At 35.8% G+C, this 25782-nt stretch overlaps 1 protein-coding gene across 1 annotated transcript in view; it reads left to right on the top strand.

Annotated features, from left to right (window-relative positions):
- LOC125242256 (C3 and PZP-like alpha-2-macroglobulin domain-containing protein 8) overlaps window positions 1-25782 on the top strand; it is a 206645-nt gene that overhangs the window by 60060 nt on the left and 120803 nt on the right. Inside the window, exons 3-4 of the mRNA XM_048151000.1 lie at window positions 5672-5857; window positions 10198-10323. Coding sequence (XP_048006957.1) covers window positions 5672-5857; window positions 10198-10323 — 312 coding nt within the window. The remainder of the gene's footprint in view (window positions 1-5671; window positions 5858-10197; window positions 10324-25782) is intronic.

Raw genomic sequence — 25782 nt, 5'->3', positions numbered from 1 at the left:
ATAAATGAATCATTAAAACACAAATTACAGGTCGTAAATGTAATCCATACTAATATTAAAGATTACTGCTATTATATTAAAGATTAACATTTAAGTAGTTGATGTAATAAATTAAATTGTTTAAAAATTAAATGATGTTTTATTTTGTGAAGCAAGTTTTCACTGAAAGAGCTACTACAGTTGATTTTTTTAATAAATGAATTATTTTTAATGCGGAAATGAAAATATTTCGTTTTATAGTCCAAATAATAGTTTATCTGTGAGCTATACACAAACATTGTATAGAAAATAACCTTATTCTTTAAACTTTGTAGAAAGGTTTGTCTTAGATGCCTTAAGCCCCATTTAGATGACATTATCGTATGCGATAATCGCCTGGCGATTATCGTACGAAAACGTTTACATTCGTGCGAGAAATAAAAATCGTATGCGATACTCGCCAGGCGGTTATCGCCAGGCGAAATAGTTTAGACGGAGAGTTGAATTTTCGGGAGATATTTCCATAACATTTCTCGACTCGTCTAAACCGGTTCTCGTATGACATTTCTTCTCGAACGTGCGATTATCGCACGAATCGGAGCGAACCGATTTTCATGCGAGTTTCGCCTGTCAACTTGTGTGCTTAGTTGCTAATGAATTAATAATAAACACATATATTTTATGATTTTTTATAATATTGAATATAGTTTACTTTGGATTTATTTGAATTTAAGTTGAATAGTAGGTACCCAATAATATTAAAAACAGTATAAATTATTTATGACGGTCTAAATAATAATTATATAGTAGGAAAAATAATGAATTCGATCGTAGCGTTACCTAGATAGCTAATAAAATCTTGGTTGCTATACTTGTGATTAGGACGTTGAGGACATAATTGAGCATAGAATATAGATAAGATTTATTTTAAATGATAGCATTATACCCCATATGGGGTAAAATGCCAGTAAATTAACTCTATAATATTGATAATGATAACCCTAATTTATTTTGGGTTTTAGCAGTTACTGAGAGTTAGCTATAAATATAAAAATACCATGATTTCTGTTTCTAGGTAAAGAGAATTAATTTCGACTGAGTAGCGCATAAACTCGTATACGATTCTCGCATACGTGTTTTGTTTACACGGAGACATACAAACCATCAAAAAGGCGAGGTGAGATTATCGCCTCCTCCCGTGCGATATCGTACGCATAGTTTACATGATACGATATTTTTCTCGTACTTCGATAATCGTACGTTCGAAGGCGAGAAACTCGTACCAATCTAAATGGGGCTTAATTGGTTCATCTTGAGCTTGCTTCGTGGGGCTTAATCAATCTATGCAAGAATGACCTATAATATTTAGGTATTTATAATTATATTTTCGATGAAGAAGCGAAACAGCTGTTTCTTTGCTGGTAAGTGTACACTGTACATCTATACTAATCCATACTAATATTATAAATGGGAAAGTGTGTGTGTCTGTTTGTGTGATTTTTTAAGTGGAGGTAGGTGAAGGGATGGAGAGTGACATGGGCTACTTTCTTCTCTTTCTAACGCGAGCGAAGCCGCGGGAAAAAGCTAGTAATACATATATGGCGATCTTAACTTACAATAGAATGACTATTTCAAGGAAATATGTTGTGAAATATCCAGAAAAGTTTGATTGATTACCTACTACGTACATTCCACACTAGAGAAAGGCCTTTGAACCCTCTTAACGCGTCACTTGGATATGTCTTGGATTTGTTACTCATAGTTTTTGTGAAAAATATTTGTTGGATAACACTTTTGACATATTTCTGACTTATAGTGTTGTCTGGTAGGTAAAAATGTTAAACTAAATGTTTAAAGGAGTCAGAGATAATAGTTAAATCATAAATCATACCCTTGAATGTAAAATGTGTACGTACATAAACAAATATTTAGGGACAAAATTTACCTAACTTACCCAAATTGCGTAAGCCCTATTAGTACCCAAATTGAAGAAGACAGGTTCCGTTTATATTCGTGTTTTCCACAGACCAACCCCTATAGACATCTATTACAAGACGACTCGCGGTCGCCAGCCTTCCTAGTATTTGCACTGATATAAGCGCGGGCGCTCGCCGTGCCCGATCAGTATCGACCAAGTAACAGACCCGAAAGCAGCGCGTGTTTTTCGCACAAAAAAATTGGAAAAGGGTATTTTGATGCCTTAAAGATGTCCACCTGTAGTGTGAAATGGTGTGGAAAGGTAACAAGAAGCTCAAATTTAAAAACAGACGGCATTACATTCCACAAATAAGTCATATCTATAATTTATTCAGAGCCGGCACAGGTCAACTTACACTGGCTACTTACGCGACAGTAGAGGGACAGTCATACTTCTGTCCCTTTTCATCTGGCGCGACTGCCCGCCGTCCTTGAAACGGCCAATCACAGCGCGCTTAACACATTCCCGGCCCGCTCCTCGCACCCCAAACACTGGTGACTCGTATCGCGAACCAAATATACAAGACTGCCACTCTATAGGAGGTTCTCTGTGATGTTTTCATACAATGAACATACCTACAGACATATTTTGTAAAACCTGTGCTCAAGTGACAGGACTATCGCCACTACCAATTAGACCAGACCGATCCTAAATAATAATAAATTTCGATAAATATTTAGGGTTTTTGATTATTTACGTTTCGAGATCCAAAAGGCAGCTTCTTCCATCCAATTAGCGGCCTGCAGCTGCTACAAATCCGCCTCAACGCTATTAGCCGCCTTTACACAGACCGTCTATCGCGCGTGATACAGCAATCGCGTGTGAAAGAATGCGCGTTTAAAGCTAGCGGGAGGGGAAGGGAAAGAACGCGCAATTGCGTCTGCCAGTGCGCAGTGTTGCCAACCTGGCATAAAAGATGCCAGATCTGGCATAATGGCAAGCGATTTAGCATTAAAATTTTCCATCTAGCATCTGGCATATTTTTTAGCATATTTTGGTCGCAGCCAAAATTTTGTACGAACTTAGCAGTTAAACTAAAAAAAATACAAAACCAAAAATAGACCGACGACTTGACGTGATTTTTTAAGTGGAGAACTATCTTCACTTACAAAATCACGTCAATATAACAATGCTAGGGTTTTGAAGGTTTGTGATTAGCCTGTCCGGTAGCCATGTGCTATTTTTCGATACTTAGGCCGGCAACAGACAGTCATTCATAATCTGAAAAAAATATAATTTTACAAAAATCAGATCAACACATTGCCAGACACATTCTTTAAATTCAGATTATTCGCAATCTGTCGGATCAATCTGAAAAAATCATAATCTTAAAAAATAAGACTGTGTGTAGACAGTTGCAAAATTGTATGGAAATCCGTGTACTCGATCTGATTTCATAAGATTATGATTTTTTCAGATTATGAATTTTAAGATTGTCTGTTGCCGGCTTTACCCAAGAGTCTTCTTCTATTTTTTATGTTAATGTTGCCTGTTTCTTAATAGCTCACATATATTTTAATCTTTATATACATTATTTGTTCACAAATAATGTGATAGGTATTGCTCAAAACAGTTTTTTCAGTACAGATGGTCGTTTTTTTACGCACTAGTTCGAGAAGTGGTTCATTATATGCCAGGTCGAAACTTCGGAGGCTCATCTGTACTGAAAAACGTCGTACGATACACGTGCAAAAGGAAATTCGTAACTCGTGTCGATTTAAAACACTCCCTTCGGTCGTGTTTTAATTTATCGCCACTCGTTTCGAACTTCCTTTTTTACGCACTTGTATCGTAATGTACTATTTCAGTACAGATGGTCGTTTTTTTACGTATTAGTTCGAGAAGTGGTTCATTATATGCCAGGTCGAAATTTCGGAGGTTCATCTGTACCTACTGAAAAACGTCGTTCGATACACGTGCGAAAAGGAAATTCGTAACTCGTGTCGATTTAAAACACTCCCTTCGGTCGTGTTTTAATCTATCGCCACTCGTTTCGAACTTCCTCTTTTCGCACTTGTATCGAAATGTACTATTTCAGTACAGATGGAGTTTTCTTTACGAACTAGTGCGAGAAGTGGTTCATTGTATGCCAGGTCAAAACTTCGGAGGCTCATCTGTACTGAAAAACGTCGTACGACACACGTGCGAAAAGGAAGTTCGTAACTCGTGTCGATTTAAAACACTCCCTTCGGTCGTGTTTTAATTTATAGCCACTCGTTTCGAACTTCCTTTTTTACGCACTTGTATCGTAATGTACTATTATTTTATTTCCTGAAAAGTGTATGTGTCCACCACTAGGGGACTTGTAAGTATTATATTATTTTTTGATTCCCCTACCTGCTACTCCGACTAGATTGCAATTGTCTCAACCCAAGGTAACCCATGATAGGTTTGCAACGATTTTCACAGCCTCGTCAGTGCAGATGTTATATTAAACGTCAAACTTTTATGAAATTATGACGTTAACTTAACCCTTGCAGAGGCGGGGCTATTAAATTTTTTGCAAACTTGTCCTGGCCGGACTCTAGGACGTCAATGCGCATGCAACATCTATGGAGTAGCAGGCGTCCGTAGCACAGGGTTGATTGCTTCTAAATATGGCTCACCTCATGGCCGTATGATTGTTTGACACAAATGTAGTACTAAAAATTCGATCTCAATGTTCGGGTTGACCATCTGCTCTGACAACAGACTCCTAGAAGAGGTAACATACAATCTTACCCCACCATGACCTTGGAATTTTTCACCTAAGTGAGAGCAAGAAAGAGTTATTTATTGGTCGTTCTCACTTACGTGAAAAAATTCCAAGGTCGCGGTGAGGTACGGTCCTTTCTTAGCTATTGGACAGTCGCACAAACCACATTATTTTTAATATCTTTTTGGGTAACAGTTTAGCATTTTTTTTAGCATCCTGCGAAAAAGTTTAGCATATTTCTGGCATATTCCGGGCAACAGTCTAGCATTTTTTCAAAATCCGAGTTGGCAACACTGCCAGTGCGGGCGCGCAATCGCGTGGTTGAGGTTGTCTTTACACGTACGTTCATTCGCGCGCGCAAGATGGCGGGCATACGCTCGTGGAGTAAAGAATTAGTGGTTGAATTACTTGTTCTTTATAAATAGATACTATTAATAACAATAATAACGCGTCTATCGCGCACGATTAGCCTTTATACGCACGCTCTTTCCGTTCTCAAAAACTTCGACGCGCAATTGCGGAAAAATATTAAAATAAAATAGAAAGTTGCATTATTTGTGCAATATGTTTCGTTAGTGTTTTAGATATGTATATTTTTGTTATTGTAATTTTAATTAAAGACAAACGCCATAGAACCGTTGAATGACAAATTCGAGACCAATCTTTGGAATTTTTTTTCTATCGAGCCGATTTCATTAAATCGTGTATCTAGTACGGCTATGTTCGTTGAAATGAATTATAACATAAAATGAAAATGAATTATAACATATAATTTACTTGCCTTACTAAAACTAACAGTTTGTCTTTAAAAAATTGCGCAAGTAACATCAATTTTGCGCGATTGGGTGTTGTCAGCCCCTTAACCGCGCGCTATCCTGTACGCTCCGGAAACGTGCGATAGAGCGACTGTGTAAAGGCGGCTAATAACCCATCACGAGCTTTGTCACCTGATCGAATAGTAACGGCCGGCCGGTCTTCCCGAGTAGTAAAGTTTAAATCAGTGCGACAAATTGTTCCAGGTTACGGCATCATCCCGCTGAAGATACCGCTATCCCCAGCAACCCACTGCACACTACACACCACTGTGGGGTGTGTGGGTAATGACGAGTGTACTGCGAAGAGCCACAGTGTCATCCGGCTGCTTGGCCCCGTCAGGGACGTCATCGTGCGGCCTGCTCGCCACCACTACAGGCCTGGGGAGACAAGTAAGTATTTATTAGTTCCTTTAACATTTATGAAAAGACGAAGGGTCCGATGTGTAGTCTGCCAGATTCTAATCGAAAGGCGGCTGACTCTGTCGCGCCAATACGAAAGAGCGATAGAGATAGCGGCGTTTCGACCGGCGTCTGACGTCGTAGAAATGCCATTCAGCTACGGGGCCTGGGTACGTAGCCGAGTGGCACAAATGCTCACAAAATGCTCACGGAACGAGACGCTCGGAGATATTTATCTCTATCGGTCTTGCGAATTGGCGCGACCTTTCGCGGCGTTTCGTTTTCGTTTCGCGTCGCAGAAATGCCATTCGGCTACGGCATCAGATCTGTGATCCGTCAAACTGTCCTTACAGCACCATAATATTTTCGACAAGATTGTGTAGCTGTTAAATATTATATGCTATTTTTTCTAGTTATCTTAGATATTTGGGATTTTCATATAAGAGGAAAACAAACTGAAGATTTTTTTCTTGAAACAATCAATACAATCTAGTCGATGCTGGGTGAAAGACGGATACGGATGCCTTCTATATTTTTGACTAAGGGTTAAGAATTTCACCACCCCCTTTCTTCCCGTGGGTATTGTAGAAGTCGACTGTGGGATATGGGTTAAATTGTGGCGTAGTCGACAGGCTGGCAACCTGTCGCTGCAATAACACAATTTAGATTTTCTTTCAACCCCTTTTTGCGAAGAGTAGCACTGAAACTTAGTAGTTCATGTGCTCTGACTACCCCTTTATGGGATACAGGGGTGATTATATAATGTATGTATGTAAGTCAGTTCTTGAGTATATTTTATCATAAAGGCTGCCATTACAATTTACTGCCCAATTAGATTTACTGAGTAAGCACGAAATCCGGTTTACTTTCCATGCATTTCGTGCAAACCAATTTGAGTCGAAACTAGGCAAATTCGCACCCGTTCGTCTTACTGAATACCTCGTTAGCTTGCATGCAAAAACGTTACACCGCCGAAATTCCCATAATCGTTACGAAACTTGGACCTTGGCAACTTTCTGTTTATTGTCCAACTTGGGTACCTACGGGAACTTTGTATAATTAATTATACCCCGTACATTATGGAAACTGCTTTGTACCGTTTAGTAATGAATGGTTGTACGAGAGATTCAAATTTGGTATTGTGTTTTGTAATTATAGGTAAATTGTAAATGGAAACGTAGGTTATTTGTACCTACAATAATACTTGTTGACATTACACCGTCAGTAGTAGATTTATCAGTATCGATATTTGTCATATTTGACATAAATAATACTGACAAAAACTGTATTGCTCAACAATTTACAACTAAAAGGAGCACATATATAAATACCTGGGGCCCGTTTCTCGAAAGGTACAAGCCTTGTATTACAAGTGCGCGAACTGTCAAATCGTATGGGTTGTCATGGAAACACACTTGTACTTAATACAAGGCTTGTACCTTTCGAGAAACGGGCCACTGGGTGCGTAGTAGCCGAATGACACAAACGCTCACGAAATGCCATTCGGCTACGGAACCTGATGGGGCCCATTTCTCAAAACTGAAAGTTACAAGTTACAAGCAAAAGTTTCTTTCCAACTTGTCATATTAGACATTGACAACCACTTGTAAATTGTAACTTGTACAAGCAAAAGGAGTTGAAAATGGAATTGAATAAAGTATTAAAGTACCAGTAATAATTATTGTTTTAATTTTTACTGGTACTTTAATACTTTATTCAATTCCATTTTCACTTTTGACGACCGGTCTGGCGCAGTCGGTAGTGACCCTGCCTGCTGCGCCGCGGTCCCGGGTTCGAATCCCGGTAAGGGCATTTATTTGTGTGATGAGCACAGATATTTGTTCCTGAGTCATGGATGTTTTCTATGTATATAAGTATTTATATATTAAATATATCGTTGTCTGAGTACCCACAACACAAGCCTTCTTGAGCTTACCGTGGGCCTCAATCAATCTGTGTAAGAATGTCCTATAATATATTTATAATATTTATTTATTTAATTTTATCGTCATCGTAAGAGAGGATAAAAAAAGGAAAATATAATTATTTACGTGAAGTAAATTTTTAAACAATTAATTACGCCGTGTAACAATCTCGAGCTGGTTTACGTTCTAATTTTTGTTTTGCTTTATGTCGGGTTTACGATGTCTTTTATGTCCCGCGCAGCTCAGTTGTTTATGGGAATCCTTAAATTAATATGAGGCAAAGCTTTTTAGAAAATAACTGAATACTTAAAGTATACGCAAAAACAAAATTAATTAAAATATATTTTAAAAATAAATAGAAGGTCAGATGGCAGTCGCTTTCGTAAACTAGTGTCTACGCCAAATCTTGGAATTAGTTTTCTAAGCGGACTCCAGGCTCTCATGAGCCGAGGCGAATGCCGGGATAACACAAGGAGGATGATGATGATATTTTAAAAATAAACTTTCAAGTCAGTTCAATAATAAAATAAAACAAAGCCACAAAAACAGGAACTTACAGATAAAAATACTATTAATAAACGATATACCAAACTTTTCACGCCATTTCACACAATTAACTCATCCATGCTAATATTATAAAATTTATAAATGTTGTGTGTCTGTTTGTTTGTCCGTCTTTCACGGCAAAACGGAGCGACGAATTGACGTGATTTTTTAAGTGGAGATAGTTGAAGGGATGGAGAGTTGACATAGTTTACTTTTTGTCTCTTTCTAACGCGAGCGAAAGCCGCAGGAAAAAGCTAGTTTTAATATGTGTATTAACAGTTCCCTAAGAGTTGTAGAGGCGTATTCTCAAAGATTTAAGTGCTTTTAATTTAGTAGGTAGTTATGAACACACGTATTTTCTAAAGTTTTGTAATTTTGGTTTGCTAAGCTAAGTAACTCATCTTTACTTTAAATAATGGTGAAATAAAACCGAAATAAATTACACATATGAAAGAAAAAGTGACCTCCAATCGCGGGAAATGCCTCTTTATCCGCTCGGCCACCCAGGCCCCGTAGCCGAATGGCATTTCTCCGACGCCAAACGAAAGCGATACGCCGCTGGCTCTGTCGCGCCAATACGCAAGCGCGATAGAGATAGATATCTACTAGCGCTTCGTTTCGTGAGCGTTTCGTGAGCGATTGTGCCATTCGGCTAGCCACCCTGGTCACAGCTGTCGAGGTCGAAATTATCTCTCATATGAGTAATCTATACAAGGACTCGTAGCGCCCTCTGTAGTTGAAATATTTTCAATAGATTATAATTTAACTTGTGTTCATTAGAATGGTGAAATAATTATACAGTTATTTATGTACCCTGCTCTGCCATCTGGTAGTGTTATTCACTCATTAATTTATTGGCTGGGCTCGGAATAACACCCGATATTTTGAAATTAAAACTCTCACACGTAAAACAGAGTCTACAATCCACCTTAATAATATCAATGATTTTTCGCAAATATTGCAGAAATACACCCTGTTTTTATTGAATTCTGTTAACTTTAAGGGAAGGTTCTTTAGATAAAATACAATTAATTTCTCTAAGAAACCAGCGTCTTAACTCTTACGGTTATCGAATTAATAAAAAATAAAGATAATTACTGAACAGGTATGTGACAGCCTTTACCAATTCCTAATGTTATTTGTTTTGACATGTGCCGTCAATCACTTGACACTAACTTGAATGTTAGGGTCTCTCACACTAATAAATTTATTTATTATATATGAAAATTATGATTTTTTTTTGCGAATTAACTAAAAGTGATATACAGGGTGGTTCCTGATAATGAACCTAGCTACGTGTAGAATTTAACGGAAACAAAAAAAAAACACGGTGTATATCCTACTGAGCTTCCGTGAGACACTGACATATTAGCCCTTTAATGCATACTGTAGTAGCCAAATGGCTACAACCTGAAATGGCATATAAGTCAATGTCAATTATAGACTTTGACGCAACAACTCAGTCTCAAATGCGCTGTTTATTTTCTGCACATTGGACTTTTCAGAACTAAAACAAAGGGTACCATATGCATTTAAGGGTTGACATGTGGAGCAATCTTTAACTGTTTATGTAAAGTGTGTTTTTCCGTGGTATCATTCGGTATGGCCCTGACGGAAGATCAGCGTTGGCCCCCCAGGATAACACCATAGTGAGTCAGGACCATTTTCGTGGCAAATATGTGTACCTACCTAACTTTTTGTGATGTTATGTGTAAATAATTTTACGTATAGATATAACGTTAGGACGTCCTTTTCACACTCTTTGTAAGTGCGATAGGGACGCACCGATGCGGTAAAGTTTATCCAACTAGTCTGCTACATCCGCTAGTTGCACATTTTAAAATAGTGTTTTGTTTACAGTAACGTTCTGGATCCTGGCCCTCGACCACGACCTACGCTTGGTCCAGGGAGAACTGGCCTACGTGGCACTGCGAGACCCGGCCGGCACCAAAGTGGCAATTTGGGCCCAGCTGTCTATGGATGAAGGTCAGTGTTTGTAGCTTCACGCGTAATAGGCGCTGCTTAGGCATATGAACAGTTTGAAGTGATGGCCATGGAAGGACACAAATACATCGATATGAACATAGCCTTAAAGTATTTAGTAGTCAGCTATTACAAGTCCTTACTATTTATCTATTAAGCGAAATACAAAACGGGATTTTTTCTCTATGTCACCAATTGTGTTACCAAGCCAAAAAAAAAACAGTAATAATTTGTGTACGTGATTTGACATTGATATGTGTGTAGTGTGATAAAATTTCAGTATGTTTCTTATTGTTATTATATATTTTTAAAATATTTTGTGTGCTATTTTATATGTATTTTATTTTAAAATATAAGTGCGGTCCCGTTACATAAACAACAACTAGGGTGATCTTTGTCACACTAAAAGCGTTTTCTTGTTTTACGCTCGACAGCTTAGAGACCTTCCGACTTTGACAGATTCGATTTCCAAACGGCATGTTGAGAAGGCCGGTCTACTATGCGATCATTATTTGAATAATAAATAAAAGAATAATTTATTGTTGACGATAAGTTATTTTGAATTTCTCTTTAATATTAAACTGCTAACTTTTCAGAAACTTATAGAATACTTACTTTTTACAAAAAAAAGATTTTTCTACTCCCGTAGCGTTATTCGTCATTTACAGTGTCGTGCATAGATCTTTAAAACCCTACATAAAAGTTTCCAGCCGGGGCCCGACGCCCCGCGCACCCACGCATACGATATAGCTCTTAAAGCATTGTTAGGAAGCCTTTAATGGATATAGCGGGGCGCGGGGCGCCGGGGGTATTACACACATTTTTAATCGAAAATACATAGTCATCATATACTTTTAATACCCAAAATCTGTAACATTGGTTTCTTATGGGTCGTAGAAAAATTATTGTATGCAACGTGTTTAACTGAGTCAAAAAATACTCGTGGCGTCTTTATTAACAATTTTCGACTTCGCCTCAAATTGTTAACGCCGTGTCTTGCGTGGGCGACGGTCGCGCGACCGTCGCCGTCGCTTCTCATACTTCCATACCGATAAGGTTTGATTTCGTATGCGTCGCATCGCCGTCGCGCGACCATCGTGCGACCGTCGCCCACGCAAGCCACGGCGTAACCACGCCACTCGTCTTTTTACCTTCTTTAAACGCCTGTTGCATAATAGTACATTACGATACAAGTGCGTAAAAAAGAAAGTTCGAAACGAGTGGCGATAAATTAAAACACGACCGAAGGGAGTGTTTTAAATCGACACGAGTTACGAATTTCCTTTTCGCACGTGTATCGTACGACGTTTTTCAGTACAGATGAGCCTTCGAAGTTTCGACCTGGCATATAATGAACCACTTCTCGCACTAGTGCGTAAAAAAAACACCATCTGTACTGAAAAATACTATAACGTCGAAAAGGTTTGAACCCCCAGTGTAAAGTTTATACAAAACGAGTCTTACTGAAACGTTTACGTACGTCACGTTTTCGAATATTTACGTTACAGAAATTTTACTTTATTAATTATTTCGCCCTAGAGAGTGAAATAAATTGAATCCACCTGTAAGTAAAACAAGGAGGTACTTATTCGTAACTAGGTATATTATTTCCACCGAATAGTCCAATGATTGCGGTAAGGGAAGTGAGACTAAAATTTTCTCAATTACGAACTGTAAAGTTAGAAGACAGTCGGCAAACAACTTTCGAACCATTCTTATCAAGAACTTAATTAACTTTGCCTCCTTAAATGAGCTGGGGAAGTCCAAAGTAACTATTTAAAGTAAATAGTTTTGTGTCATGTTTCAACAAACTTTGGCGAACACCCGTCGGTGAAAACGGTTCGCAGCTTTGTTTGTTATACCAAATTCTAAGAATAGTTACGGAAACCAGTTCATGGGTGTTCTGAGAATTTTTATGAAAACTCTCGAAAAGAAAAATGAATACCTGCAGAATAGCAACAAAAATCTACAAACAAGAGTGATGGCCGCTGAACAAAGATGTAGCGAACTTGAACAGAAACTGTTAATGAACTGTATCGAGGTGGTAGGAATTCCATTTGAACAAAATGAAGACACTGAGAAAATTAGCTCAAATCTCGCCAAGAAACTTAATCTAGATGAAACTTCAATAAAGTACACAAAAAGACAAACCAAATTCGGAAAAGCCGACAATATCCTATTAATTAAATTGAAAAAGACCGCCGATCCGACCAAGTGGGTCCATGCTGCCCGTAGTACACGCCCCTCAGCAGCGGACGTCCTAGAGGAATCTACAGGATCCGGAAACGAAAACAATAAACTAACTGTAAGACATTCCCTAACGACCTACAATAAAACTCTCCTGTATCAAGCTAAAGCCGCCCTAAATAGTAAATACAAATTTATCTGGGCAACTCGAGAAGGTAAGATAATGGTACGCAAAGACGATAAAAGTAAAATTCACGTCATAAGATTTGAAGAAGACTTAAAGCAACTGTCGTAAACAAGTAATTATTTATTATAAATCGTTTAGCCTACCACTATCTATCCTATCACTTATACTTACCTACCTACAATACCTACAGATAATGGCTACTCTTAACACGAATATTGTCGAACTATTTAATTGCACGAACCTATGTAACTATTTTTCTCATGTACCCAAGGCATATCAAAACTTCACATGTATTCATATTAACATAAGATCCATGATAAAAAATTTTGCTAAATTAGAATGCTGTATAAATGACTGTCGGTCTAAAATAGATGTAATTATCGTCACCGAGGCAAATATCTCAGAGGAAATCAGCTCACTGTTTCATTTACGGGGGTTCGCAATGCACACAAAGTTACGAAAAAATCAACGCGGAGGGGGGATTATAATGTACGTACAAAATAAACATAAATTCAAGCCAAACACATTTAACACATTATATTGCGAAAACTTAATCGGAACCATTTATACACAAAACAACTTCAATTTAACTTTGTGTGCACTGTATAAACCACCTTCAAAAAGCAAACACTTATTCCTAACACAAGATTTAGCATGTATACTTAAACGATATCATTCTCAACCAAATTTCATGCTTATGGGCGACCTGAATATAAATATAAAAACGGACTCCAGCATAAAGGACATGTACCTAAGCATGTTATCGGAGAGAGGCCTTCTATGTGCTATTTCAGATTTCACAAGGATAGAAGAATATAACGGTAAAATTACTCAATCTTGTATTGACCACGCATTCGTAAAAAATCACAGAGAGGACCTTTACTCCGGGGCGCTCGGCACTGTTCTGGCGGATCATCGAATGATTTGTGTAACGTTCGCAGGCTTGACGCGACTACAGGATGATTCAAAAATAATATCAAAAATAAACACAAAACTTGTTTTAGATGAAATTAAGCACGTGCCTTGGCATCGAACTAATGAAATGAACTGTCCTTTACAAATATATAATTTTATAAAAAGTAACCTATTAACAATATATGACAAATGCACCGAAAAGATTAAAATAACAACTAAATCAAAACGAAACAAAGAAAAATGGGTAACAAAAAAAATTAGAGACAAATGTATTGATGTAGAAAGGCTGTATGAAGAATGTAAAAAAGATCCCACTAATAGAATTTTACGATCAGTGTATAATAAAGAAAGAAATAAAATACATAAAAAGATTAACTATTCAAAAAACAAATCTATAAACGACAAAATTAACGAATGTAGAAGTAATCCTAGAAATTTATGGCTAATACTAAATGAGCTTACGGGTAGAAATAAAAATACAATTGAAAATATAATAGATAAAGCATTTGGTTCTAACCATTTATCTCAAAAAAACATTGCCGACAACTTTGCAACATCCTTCCATAATTCAATTTGTACCACAGTACCACAGTGTAACAAAACAATTTTAGATAAGGTCAGCTTTACACGACTCTCTGATAAGTCAATATATTATAAAAAATGTACTAATCTTGATATTAAAAAAATAATAAGGCATATAGATCCGCATAAAGGCCCCGGCTGTGATTCCCGACGCCCTTTAGACATAAAACTGGCTAGTGAGGACATTTCTAATGCAATAGCAAACTTAATCAATAGTAGCATAAGCACGGGAATTTATCCAAAAGAATTAAAAACGGGTATCGTTAGACCAATCTATAAAAAAGGTAAAACTGATATTTATGAAAACTATAGGCCTATAACAATACTACCAATAATAGACAAAATCTTTGAAAAATACATATCTAAATTAATATTAAAATTCTATGACACGCACAACATACTCACGGATAGACAATTCGGATTCAGGCCCAAAAAAAGTACGACTATGCTCTTATCAGAATTTACAGAAGAAATAAATAACCACTTAAACAATAAAGAACATGTGCTCCTAGTTTTGATAGATTATAGTAAGGCATTCGATACCTTAAAACACGACTTATTAATCGAAAAATTAGGCAACACTGGCATAAGAGGTCCTTTACTAAATTGGTGTAAAAGTTATCTCAACGACAGAAGTTACAAAGTCAAAATAGGTAACTCTCTGAGCGAAGACGTGGATGTGACTATCGGCACAGCTCAGGGATCAGTACTCGGTCCGTTACATTATCTGTCGTACGTGAATGATGCAGGTAATGTAATCAAATACTGCTCCATCTACCAATATGCAGATGACACTTGCCTGGTCATATCAGACAAAAATGTAAATGTAGCTCTTAAGAAACTACAAGCTGACTTTACCGCTATAAGCAAATGGTCACATGATGCAGGACTAGTACTGAATGCACAAAAAACCCAGTTAATACACATATGCTCACGCCGTAGATTAGAACCAACCAATATTAAGCTTATAGCTCACAATCATAACTGTCTTCATGTAACAACCGACAACAACTTATCTAGATGCTCATGTCCAACAATACAACAGACTAATCAAGCCGCATACCTCGGGATCATCATAGATGAACGCTTTAATTGGGGTCCACACATTGATGTTGTGTGCGATAAATTGCGAGCAATACTTTCAAAGTTCTCGATTATCAGATATAAAATACCTTACAAAATATTAATCAACATGTACAATTCACTAGCTGAATCAATCATAACATATGGGCTTACAAGCTATGGTAGAACGTTTAAAAGTTACTTAGACAAAATATACAACCTTCAACTTAGACTACTAAAGCTTATAGTTCCCAAAAACATAAAAAAACAATTTAGAGACGACTATAGCAAACTGTTCAAATTCTGTAAGGTGATGCCCATTCATTCTAAATTACAATACCTAATTTTATTGGAAAACATTCATAACAAAGAAATCATGAAACCTCTCGAACTAAAAATAAACCTAAGAAAGATTTCTCAAAAGAAAGTAAGAATTATTAACAGTATCAACAAATATGGCGAAAGAACAATAGCGTATATTGCACCAAGACTATTTAATGAGATACCCTTAAACCTAAAAGAAACTATAAACGAGAAAAATAAAAAAAACTTACTTAAAAAATACTTTTTTGATTGCATCTCAACATAATTTCTAACATAATATGTTAAAATTATTAATTATATATAATATATACACATTTAGAAAGATATTAAATAAGAAATAATTAAACACCTACAACTAATTAAGCTTAATAGCTAATGCATATATATTAACTAATTGTTCTTGGATCAATTATTGGCTGGTAGCTAAGAAAATCATCCTGTATCCGCCACTCGCCCCACTCAGTGCCTACGCAAACTCGTCCGATCTATTCTAATTAACGTCTACTTAACTAACGCGATACGCTTACGGAAAACCTTAGCCGCTTAAGTCCTTCTGGACGCGCACGATGTAGTGAGATAAGGAATGCAATGCACGGTCGGTTGTGTATCTACTTGAGTGGGTGCTATTTCATTTTTACCCGCTAATTTTGTAGTGTAAGTTATTGCTTTGTAATTTTAATTTATCCTATGTATCACAATAAATTAAATGTAAAATGTATCCACGAATCGAGTGTCAACACAAACCTGATAGGGTTTCATGGCACTCTGGTGTATGAACAAATGTAAGATTTTTAATATAGAATAAATAAATAAAAAAAAAATGCATAATGTTTTGCATAGACTCCGTGAAGATACTAAGTGTACTGATTTGACTAAAATGCAAATTTTTTAAGGAAATTTTTTAAATGTTTTAAGGAATGGTAGAAACAATTCCTTATCTTATACATAATGTGATTATCTTAAAAGATGATTTCTTTTAAGATAGTCACATTGTTAGCGAAGTAAAGTTATTCGGTATGTAAAAAGCTAAAACCTTTTCGATTTCAAAGAGAAGCCATATTATAGGAGTAGGTACGTACAATCAACCAATCTGAATCCTAGGTCATAGGCCACTCTAGACTCTTTCACAGTAAAAGTAAAACTGACTTCTGTAGCAAATAAAGGACGGTGTCAATACGACAGGGTTCTAGAGTGGCCTAGGATTCTACATAATTGGTTGACAGTATCTACCTACCAAAAATGTATGTGAATCTTATTTTTTTTTTTTGCACATGTTTGACAGAAGTGACAGGGTAGGAAAATTTAACTAGGTAACAATTTGGTACCTATTATACTTACCAGACACCGGATTATGTTCCAAGGTAATTACTTAGAACTTTTTAGCAGAATTCTAACAAAAAATTTGCCAAACAAAATCTTATTGCATATGAAGCATAAGGACCTTTTTCAGATGGAAAGCTACGTATGCATCTTATATTTCTAATTTTCTAGGGTTGTGTATACATATACCTACCTAGCATTAGAAATACAAGGCTTAGCACAGAACAAGACCAACCATAAAAATGCTTAACTAATTTGCCAGCTAAATTTAAACCTAGGTATCGGTACTTAAACGTATAGATACTTTTGATATTTTTATTATTTAGAACTTATTTATACTTACATATCAGCATTTCTGTTACCATAGAATTAAAACGTATATAACACTCATTTCATCTACCAACTAAGGGCATCTGTAATCTACATACAAATAAGGCCCGGTTAAAAGTCTCGAAATGTGATGTACATTTTATAATTAGATAAGTGTAAATGGGTCAAAAAACTGGGTCCATGTGCAATTGTGCATTAAGTAGGTGCACTTTTCCCAAATTGCTGCATGTATGAAATAAGGCCCATCAGTAACTTAACAAAAAATAAGGTATTTCTTACATACCGAATTAAGCGTAATTGTGTCGCTTAACTTCAAACCTGGATAAATCCATTCTGCTACAAGGTTAATATATATTTTTTATATATTCAATCTTAAAGCAGAATGGATTTAAGTACCCAAGTTTGAAACTAAGCGACACAATTGATAGTATGTATCTAGGAGATATTTTCTTTACAAAATCGTATTATTCAAGAGCGCTATGATAAACGCTCGTCGAAATAAAGTAAAATTGACAATATTTACCGATGAGATTGTGCTCCGTGTGTAATGATAAACATTAATAATATGAAAAGTAATTGTTTCAGTCAGAGCATCTTCACTCGTCAATTTCGTCTTACTCTTTAGTTGTGAAACATGGGTGACAAAGGACGGTCGCCGGAAGGAAAAGAATAAAAATATATGGATACCTATATATATTATAATATTTATCCCGAAGGACAGCAGGTTACTTCAAAGTACTTTAATTAACTACCTAATTTTAATGTTGTCTTCGGTTCCCGTCGTCGTTCGTCGAATCCCGGTAAGGGTATTTATTTGTGTGATGAGCACAGATATTTGTTCCTGAGTCATGGATGTTTTCTATGTATATAAGTATGTATTTATCTATTTAAGTATGGTTTTGTATTTATCTATGGGCTATGGGTTAAATTGTGGCGTAGGCGAGAGGCTGGCAACCCGTCACTGCAATGTCACAGTTTCGTTTTCTTTCAACCCCTTATTTGCCAAGAGTGGCACTGAAGCTTTAGTATTGTTTCATGTGTTCTGCCTACCCCTTTATGGGATACAGGCGTGATTGTATGTATGTATGTTATCTATTTAAGTATGTATTATTTATTTATTTATTAGTAAAAACATGTTTACATGACATTACAGTAAAACCAATGTGTCACGAAACTTAGATAACAAAAAAGATAAAAAAAAACAGTAAGTAAGAACATGAAAAAAAAACAAACAATAAAGTTTAAAACTAAACAATTGATTTGGGCGATGACGTAACAGCGTGGCTCCGTTGCGTCGTTTGCCCCGGTGTAGGATTCGGCAAGTTGCCCCGGAATCGCCGAAAAACACACCTTTCCGCCAGAAGTCTGCGCTCGCGATGGTGTCCTGCGCTATATCGTCGCCTAGCACCCATAGTACAAGCTTTGCTTAGTTTGGGGCTAAGTTGATCTGTGTAAGGTGTCCCCAATATTTATTTAATTATTTAATTACTTACCATAATCATAATGTAATAAAATGTGCATTTTTTCGTGGTTACCAACATACATACCAACCATAAAAATGCTTAACTAATTTGCCAGCTAAATTTAAACCTAGGCTATTTAAACGTATATATACTTTATATACTTTTATTATTTAGATCTTATTTATACTTTTCGGCAAAGATTGCATTTTTGCCTTCATTCTCTATAGATCCAACCCGTAGATCCAATTTGGATCTAATGAGAATTTTTTTATTCGTTAGATCCAATTTTGGATCGACGGATCCAATGAGAATTTTTTTTACCAATAGATCCAATGGATCTACTGAGAGTTTCTTATTGTATTACAAGATCCAATTTTGATTCACTTTACTGTATTATTAATATAAATATAAAATTGTGTATCCCGTCAATACTAATTTAATTAAAATTAATATTTTATCGTATGGTGACATAACTCAATAATCCTTTTGATATTTTTATTATTTAAAACTTATTTATAACTACATATCAGCATTTTTGTTATCGCAGAATTAAAACGTTGGTAATACTCATTTCATCTACCTACTAAGGGCATATGTAATGTCAATGCCAACAAGGCCCTGCTATTAAGTTACGAAATGTTATGTACATTTTATAACTTGATAAGTGTAAATGGTTCAAAAATTTCGTGCAGTAAGTAAAAAAGTAAAAAGTAAGTATTATTAAACAGAAAAACTATGGGTCTTATTTGATGCAGGTATGAAATAAGGCCCATGCCGCCCATGTGCCACATGTTCACAACCTTCGATACCCAAGAAGTAGCGCTGCGGAAATAGAGATGGATCGGATATAATCTTCAAAGATGAGCTATCAACAGCGCCAGTATTTGAGTGGTGGCCTCAGAGTGGAAGGCGACCCCGCAAACGCCCAGTACTTATGATACACGATACACATAAACACAATACATTATAATATTTATTGCCCTGTAGGACAGCAGGCTACCCCACACTACTTTAATTAAGTACCTAATTTTGTCCCTTTAAACTTAATATGAAATAAAGTCTGCCTATCTTGACCACATTGACCTTGACGCACTGCTTGTTAAGACTTGAACCCCTCTAATTTAGAGTACTATATCCTAAATGCATAGTCCTGAATAAATGTGTTTTAGACGACAGACCGTAGTATAAATACTTATTATCGCAAAAATTGATGATTGAATTCATGAACACAATGTTTACACAAAGTTATAAAACTTAAGAAGCGAGCGATGGGCCTTATTTAGAGAAGTAACTATTTAGGGCATTTTTTGATTCTATGTCTGCGAAGAAAATATACAAAACGGCATGATCGATAAAACTTAGAAGAAATATAAGCACTGGGCCTTATTAAGGGCAGGTACTGGTACCAACCTGAACAAACTATGTATTACTAAATAAGGCCCCTCGTTTTTTAAATATTTTAAAACATGACTTATATTATTAATATTATGTCTGTTTTTATTGTGTGTAAATAAGTACATATAATATGACTAATATAACTACTTACCTTATTGGTGTTCGGCAGAATAGTAATAAATAAACAATGATGACCGAATACCAAATATTCGGCAAAATGGCTGAAAAGACCGAATACCAAATAGTTGCCTAATATTCGTGGAATCTATCGTAAAATACAGCATAACTTTATAATTGTTACTAGTAAACCAATGACGAGAAAAGTTATGCATGTATAAAATAAACCTATACCCATAGAAATATTACAAGTGTGTTATTAATCTAAGCCTATACCTGTATGCAATTGTTACGTACCTATACTTATAAAATATGGACTTAGTATTTAAACAGAATATATAATACAGATTCAAACTTTCACGATTTTTACACATATTTAAAATTGCAAACGGGACTTAATCGCGTATTTACTATGTTTTAAACACTAACCTCCGACGTTTCAAGGACGGCATTGTCCCCGTGGTCTCGGAGCAGACTGGTCTTTTTTGGACCACCAATTTTAAATATGAACATATAATAGTACGTATTTCTAACTAAAAAGTTCGTTAAACACGGTATGTCGATATTTCGATGTAGTATATCGATAACTTTTCACATCACTAGATTATCGACATTAGCTGTCGAGTAATTCCCATCACTTTATTTCAGTGTACGTATATAAAAACTTAGCCCCGCCCCTAAATTTGGTGCGATAGGGACAACTGCAGCTCAGGCGCGAAATCCCGCGTAAAAACCACAAAAATCGAGGTTTCGCTCTCGACTGTTTCCTCCTCCAAAACTTAACCAATCGTTACGAAATTTGGAAATCAGAATGACAAGGAAATTATCTGTGTCGGACCGTTTCGTTTTTTTGGATAATTGATCTCAGTTTTGAATACCACGCCTTTCTTTCTGGCAAATTCAATTAAGCCGTTTTGGCCAACTTTGAGAGGCTCTAATTCCTTTTAAAACAAAAATATCAAAAAAAGCAAAACGGTCCGACACAGATATTGATAATAAAAGTCTGTGTTGAAAAAACCATTGATCTAGCTTCAAAAACCAGAGAGGAAACAGGCGAGAGCGTTTGTATGGAGAAATGAGGGGTATCGTAGCGTCTTAAAAATCTTGACATTGGGGAGTAGGTATTGTTTTTTATGGAGTAGGTATTGAATTTGTTCGGTAACAGAAGAGTCGCGGACTGTATGTAATATTGCTACCGCATTTGTACCAAACAGTATGAATAAATAATATAAATTCAAATACGAAGGAGTATGCTTATCCTTCATATTTGGCAATTTTAAACATTGATCAGTATTTATTAAAGTTCATCCATTTACAACTAATCTCGATCTACTAGCAAATGTATTATGAACTTGCAGAACCAAATGTGACAATGAACTAAAAGCCAAAAAAAAAGTTAGCTGGTAGAGAATGCCTTTGGTATTAAGTTCGCCTTTTGTACATTTTTTTACTGTGCAATAAAGTTTAAATAAATAAATAAATGAATAAAAGGTCACACATAACTATTATTATAAACGTACGTCACGTATTGCTCTTAAAAACATTTAAATAAATAAACTGTATCATATTGTGATATTAACATTAATTCCTTAATAAGTTTGACCGTCTAACTGATCAAAGTGCATAATAAATTGCACCGTAGACCATTTTTACCAGAATCTACAGACTCCATTTAGCGTAGAATAAGCCAAGATAGTTCATTCGATAGGGGATCGACTTATGCAGGTTCGATTCTGAACCCGAACAATTCTTTCTAATTGTTCTCCAACTTTTGTTATTTTGCTACCGATTTTGAACGCGATTGAAGTCATTTCGATTCACAAATTGAGTTTGTTTTACGTTAAAACTGCAACGAAAGTTAAATCATATCACCTTGCCTTTTTTGCATCAGTTGCAGGTAAAAGGAAAATGCAGTATAATTAAATGCGGTCTTGATTTGGGAAAGTAAAAAAAAATAACTATAACGAATTAACCAAGACAATCAGAGTTAGAAAAATGATGAACTAAAATTTAAACAAGCTCTAATGTTATTATTTATAAAACACCGTAGCTTGTTTGAAATTCTTACATTTTTGAGTAAATAAGAGTTCACGTAAAGCTAGGTACTTTTTTTTTCAAGAACTACTGAGAGTTCTTGTAAAAAAAATATTTTGATTTAGAAATACAAAAAATGAATATGGATACACAATTTTGGGGTTCACTCATTATACAAATATTTATTTTTATTGAATTAGGTACCCCTTCGTTTTTTACAATAGTAGGTAGTTATTAGGGCCGATATAATTTGTATCATAATAACAACTTTCAATACTTGAAAAAAGGAATTGATTCCCATTTAGAAGTAAAATGTATTTTTGTGCTTATCAATGCTCTGGCATTTCTCATTCAACTAGACGGCAGTCTTGCATAAAAGCCTTTCCCTGTCACCTCGGAGCCTGCCCCTGTCAAATTATGATAGATTGGATTTCGCCCTGACACGCGATTGACTTGTTACTCGCAAAATCTGTTGCCAAGTAAATAAGAGTCTTTAAAATTTAAGTATGGATTAACACTGTAAAACCATAAAGAAGTATTTTTTTTAATATATAAATGCTCTTCGGTTTTAGAGATGTAATCTCGAAAATATGGGATTATACACTATGTAACATAATTGCCGAAGATAAATCCTACGGCTTATACATTACCTTCTATAGTACCTTTAATTTTCATGGTGTTTATTATAAAAAAGGAAGTGGTATTCGTAACCGCTATTCGATACCGGTTATGCTCTTAAATGGATCACCGGCATTAATGTTACATCCTGTATACATTATACAGAGTGTGTTGTGACAATAAGTCAGTGAAGATCCCGTAATGCTGCGCGAGAATTATCTTAGAAGACTTTTCTTCGATTTAAAATTGAAGTGAAGAATTATTTTCAGCAAATTTGTTTTTGATGCGAATCAATTCCATTTCTATCCAGGATTAACGGCTTGTGAGGATAACATTTCCGGCCAGAAAAGCTTCAATTTGAGGAACTCTTGCCATACTATTGATACAGGGTATTTCAGAGTTCATAAGTAAACAAACTGCACTGAAATGATCTAACAAGCTACAAATAAAGAAAACTTTCCGTACACTGACTTCGGAGAAAATGTGAAATTCACATTTTTATTTTGTTCTGTAGTTTAATGAGCTTTTAAAGTAACAGTTGGCGAGATAAAAACTGCAAATGATATTTTAGTTAGTCGAAATTATCAGCCTATCATTCGTTTGCCACTGATACCTTTTGTCATTAACTGGCAGGCCGACATGGCCGGAAAACTGGTAATTTCTAGGCATGGCATCTAGGCATTAATCATTATTTTCATATTCATCTATAGCATTTATCTATTGAATATTTTCAGCTGTTAGTATATGTATATGCTGCTTTCAGCCGTTAGTGGTGTATTCAATTAAGTTATTAATGAATTATAATACCACAGATATAAATAATAGGAAAAAAAGTACCAGACGCACGATCACGATCCATTTGATGGATAGGTTATTATACCAAAGTGCCAACATTGTCGATCAAAACCAGATCAGAGTTTCAATAGCTCAAACCACAAGAACAAAACTCGCGTCATAACTTTTCATTGGTGATGCTATAAAAATGTGAAAACATTATTATTTGCGTATAATATTCAAATTTTTTTTTATGTTTCTACTACTGCCACAGCTCTGTTACGTGACCAAAAGACGCATAACCACTGTCAAAGTTCCACCCGTCTATTATTTATCGTCCGTGACTTTTGAGAGGGCTCACAGTAGTAATTAATCAAACCTAACGCGACGTCCAGCGTGAGCGTGATGATAGCGCTACGGAACTTCTTGCTTACGTGTTTGGCGTCATAATGTTGAGGGCCTTTGGGATTGAGTAGGGAGAAGTAATGTTGTAGTTGACACTTTTAGAGATTAATATAATACAGTAAAACCCCGTATCTTCGCCTAATATAAGTACCTAACTTCGCCTGACTTTGTAAAAACTAAAATTATTGCTGAATTTTTAGTCCTAGGGGCCTATTTCTCGAAAGTTATTACTAGTAGTCTAATATCGTTCGAGAAATGGGCCCCAGGGTGTACCGTGCCTTATACTAAGCGGTAATTTTAGCCTATACAAATCTGGGCGAAGTTAGGTACCTACATATGCTAGGCGAAGGAAAGTGTTATACGGCACACTTTTAAAATAAAACTAGGGTTAAGATAATCAATGGTTATATCTCACGCTTTACATATGATTTGATTTTCACATCAACAGAACAGAATAATCCTAGATTGTAGGTACAAACACAATGAGTGCCTGCCTAGTCCTCGATTCTAATCCTAATGATAACAAAAAGCTCCTTTGTATGTATGGAAGGTAAAATACACTTCAGTGAAAGACTTCATTAAATATAAGTGGAATTGTGTCTGATAATAAAAAAGAATAATTAAGTTTCCTTGTTTTGTTTCCTTTCTTAAGCGAAGACGAGGCTGTAGCCGGAAGTCTTAAGATACACAATAGATAATAGTAACGCCGTTTATTACGAAGGTACTCTGGAAAATTACGGAAATAATATTGCAATATCGCCATTCAAGCCTGCGGCGATGTGTAATTAATTGTTTATAAACCTTTCAAAAGTAATGGGAGTACGATATAGAGAACAAGATGTATTTACATGTACTCAGCAGTGCTGAGTAGATCAGCACCCAAACAAAATGTACATTGACTCGGACCGGCTTATCACCCATCAATACCCATCAATATCCATCAAAAATAGACATTATTTAAAAATAATTTCAACACATACGTATCATGCCAATAACTTTATTTATGGCTTTGCGACAATAGAGAATAAAAGAAATTGAATAGTAAAGGGAAATCCGAGAAAAGGTCAGGCTTGAGAGATAACAGGGGATCGTATATTTTGAGTATGTTTAAGACGAAGTACTTGTACACCTACGGGGCACTTGAATTACTTACAAGCCTCTAAATTTCTCATGTGAGATTTCTCTAAGAAGACACTTTGAAACTACGTAGTAATTTTAATTCTACTATTAATTCTCTTATTTTTGTTTTATTACCGGGTAAAACCCATTTAGCCACATACGGCTTATACACGGATTAGAATATCAAACATGTAAATTAAATACGCGCTAGAGTATCAGGATATGCTCGGTTTTCGGAAAGCTCGTATTTTTGAATTTTATTGTTGAACGATACGTCACCTTAACAAAACTATAGTAATATTGTAAGGCGAGGTTCAGTCGTAGTCGAGTGGCCCTTGGACTAGCTTGATAACTACTTGTGTTATTGTTGACTATGAACTAAAGTGCTGAGTGTTGACCCACTTTTATACTAGTAGAGCTTTTATTCGACTGCGCTAGTTGGCCACTCAATGTTTGTTCAACTTTCGTTCGTTTTTACATCAATCGTCTTGCCTTTGGAGTATTTCAACTTTTATTGAATTTTACTGAAGAATATTTATTTTTAGCATTTCAAGGTAGTTTTTTGACATACAAGTAGTGCTTGTAAACAATTGACACTAATATTTGTATATAGCTAGATCGTGTAATTTT

The sequence above is a fragment of the Leguminivora glycinivorella genome, chromosome 2 (assembly GCF_023078275.1).
Source record: "Leguminivora glycinivorella isolate SPB_JAAS2020 chromosome 2, LegGlyc_1.1, whole genome shotgun sequence".
NCBI lineage: Eukaryota > Metazoa > Arthropoda > Insecta > Lepidoptera > Tortricidae > Leguminivora > Leguminivora glycinivorella.
The sequence above is the reverse complement of the archived record's forward strand: the minus strand, read 5'-3'. Positions and strand labels throughout refer to the sequence as shown.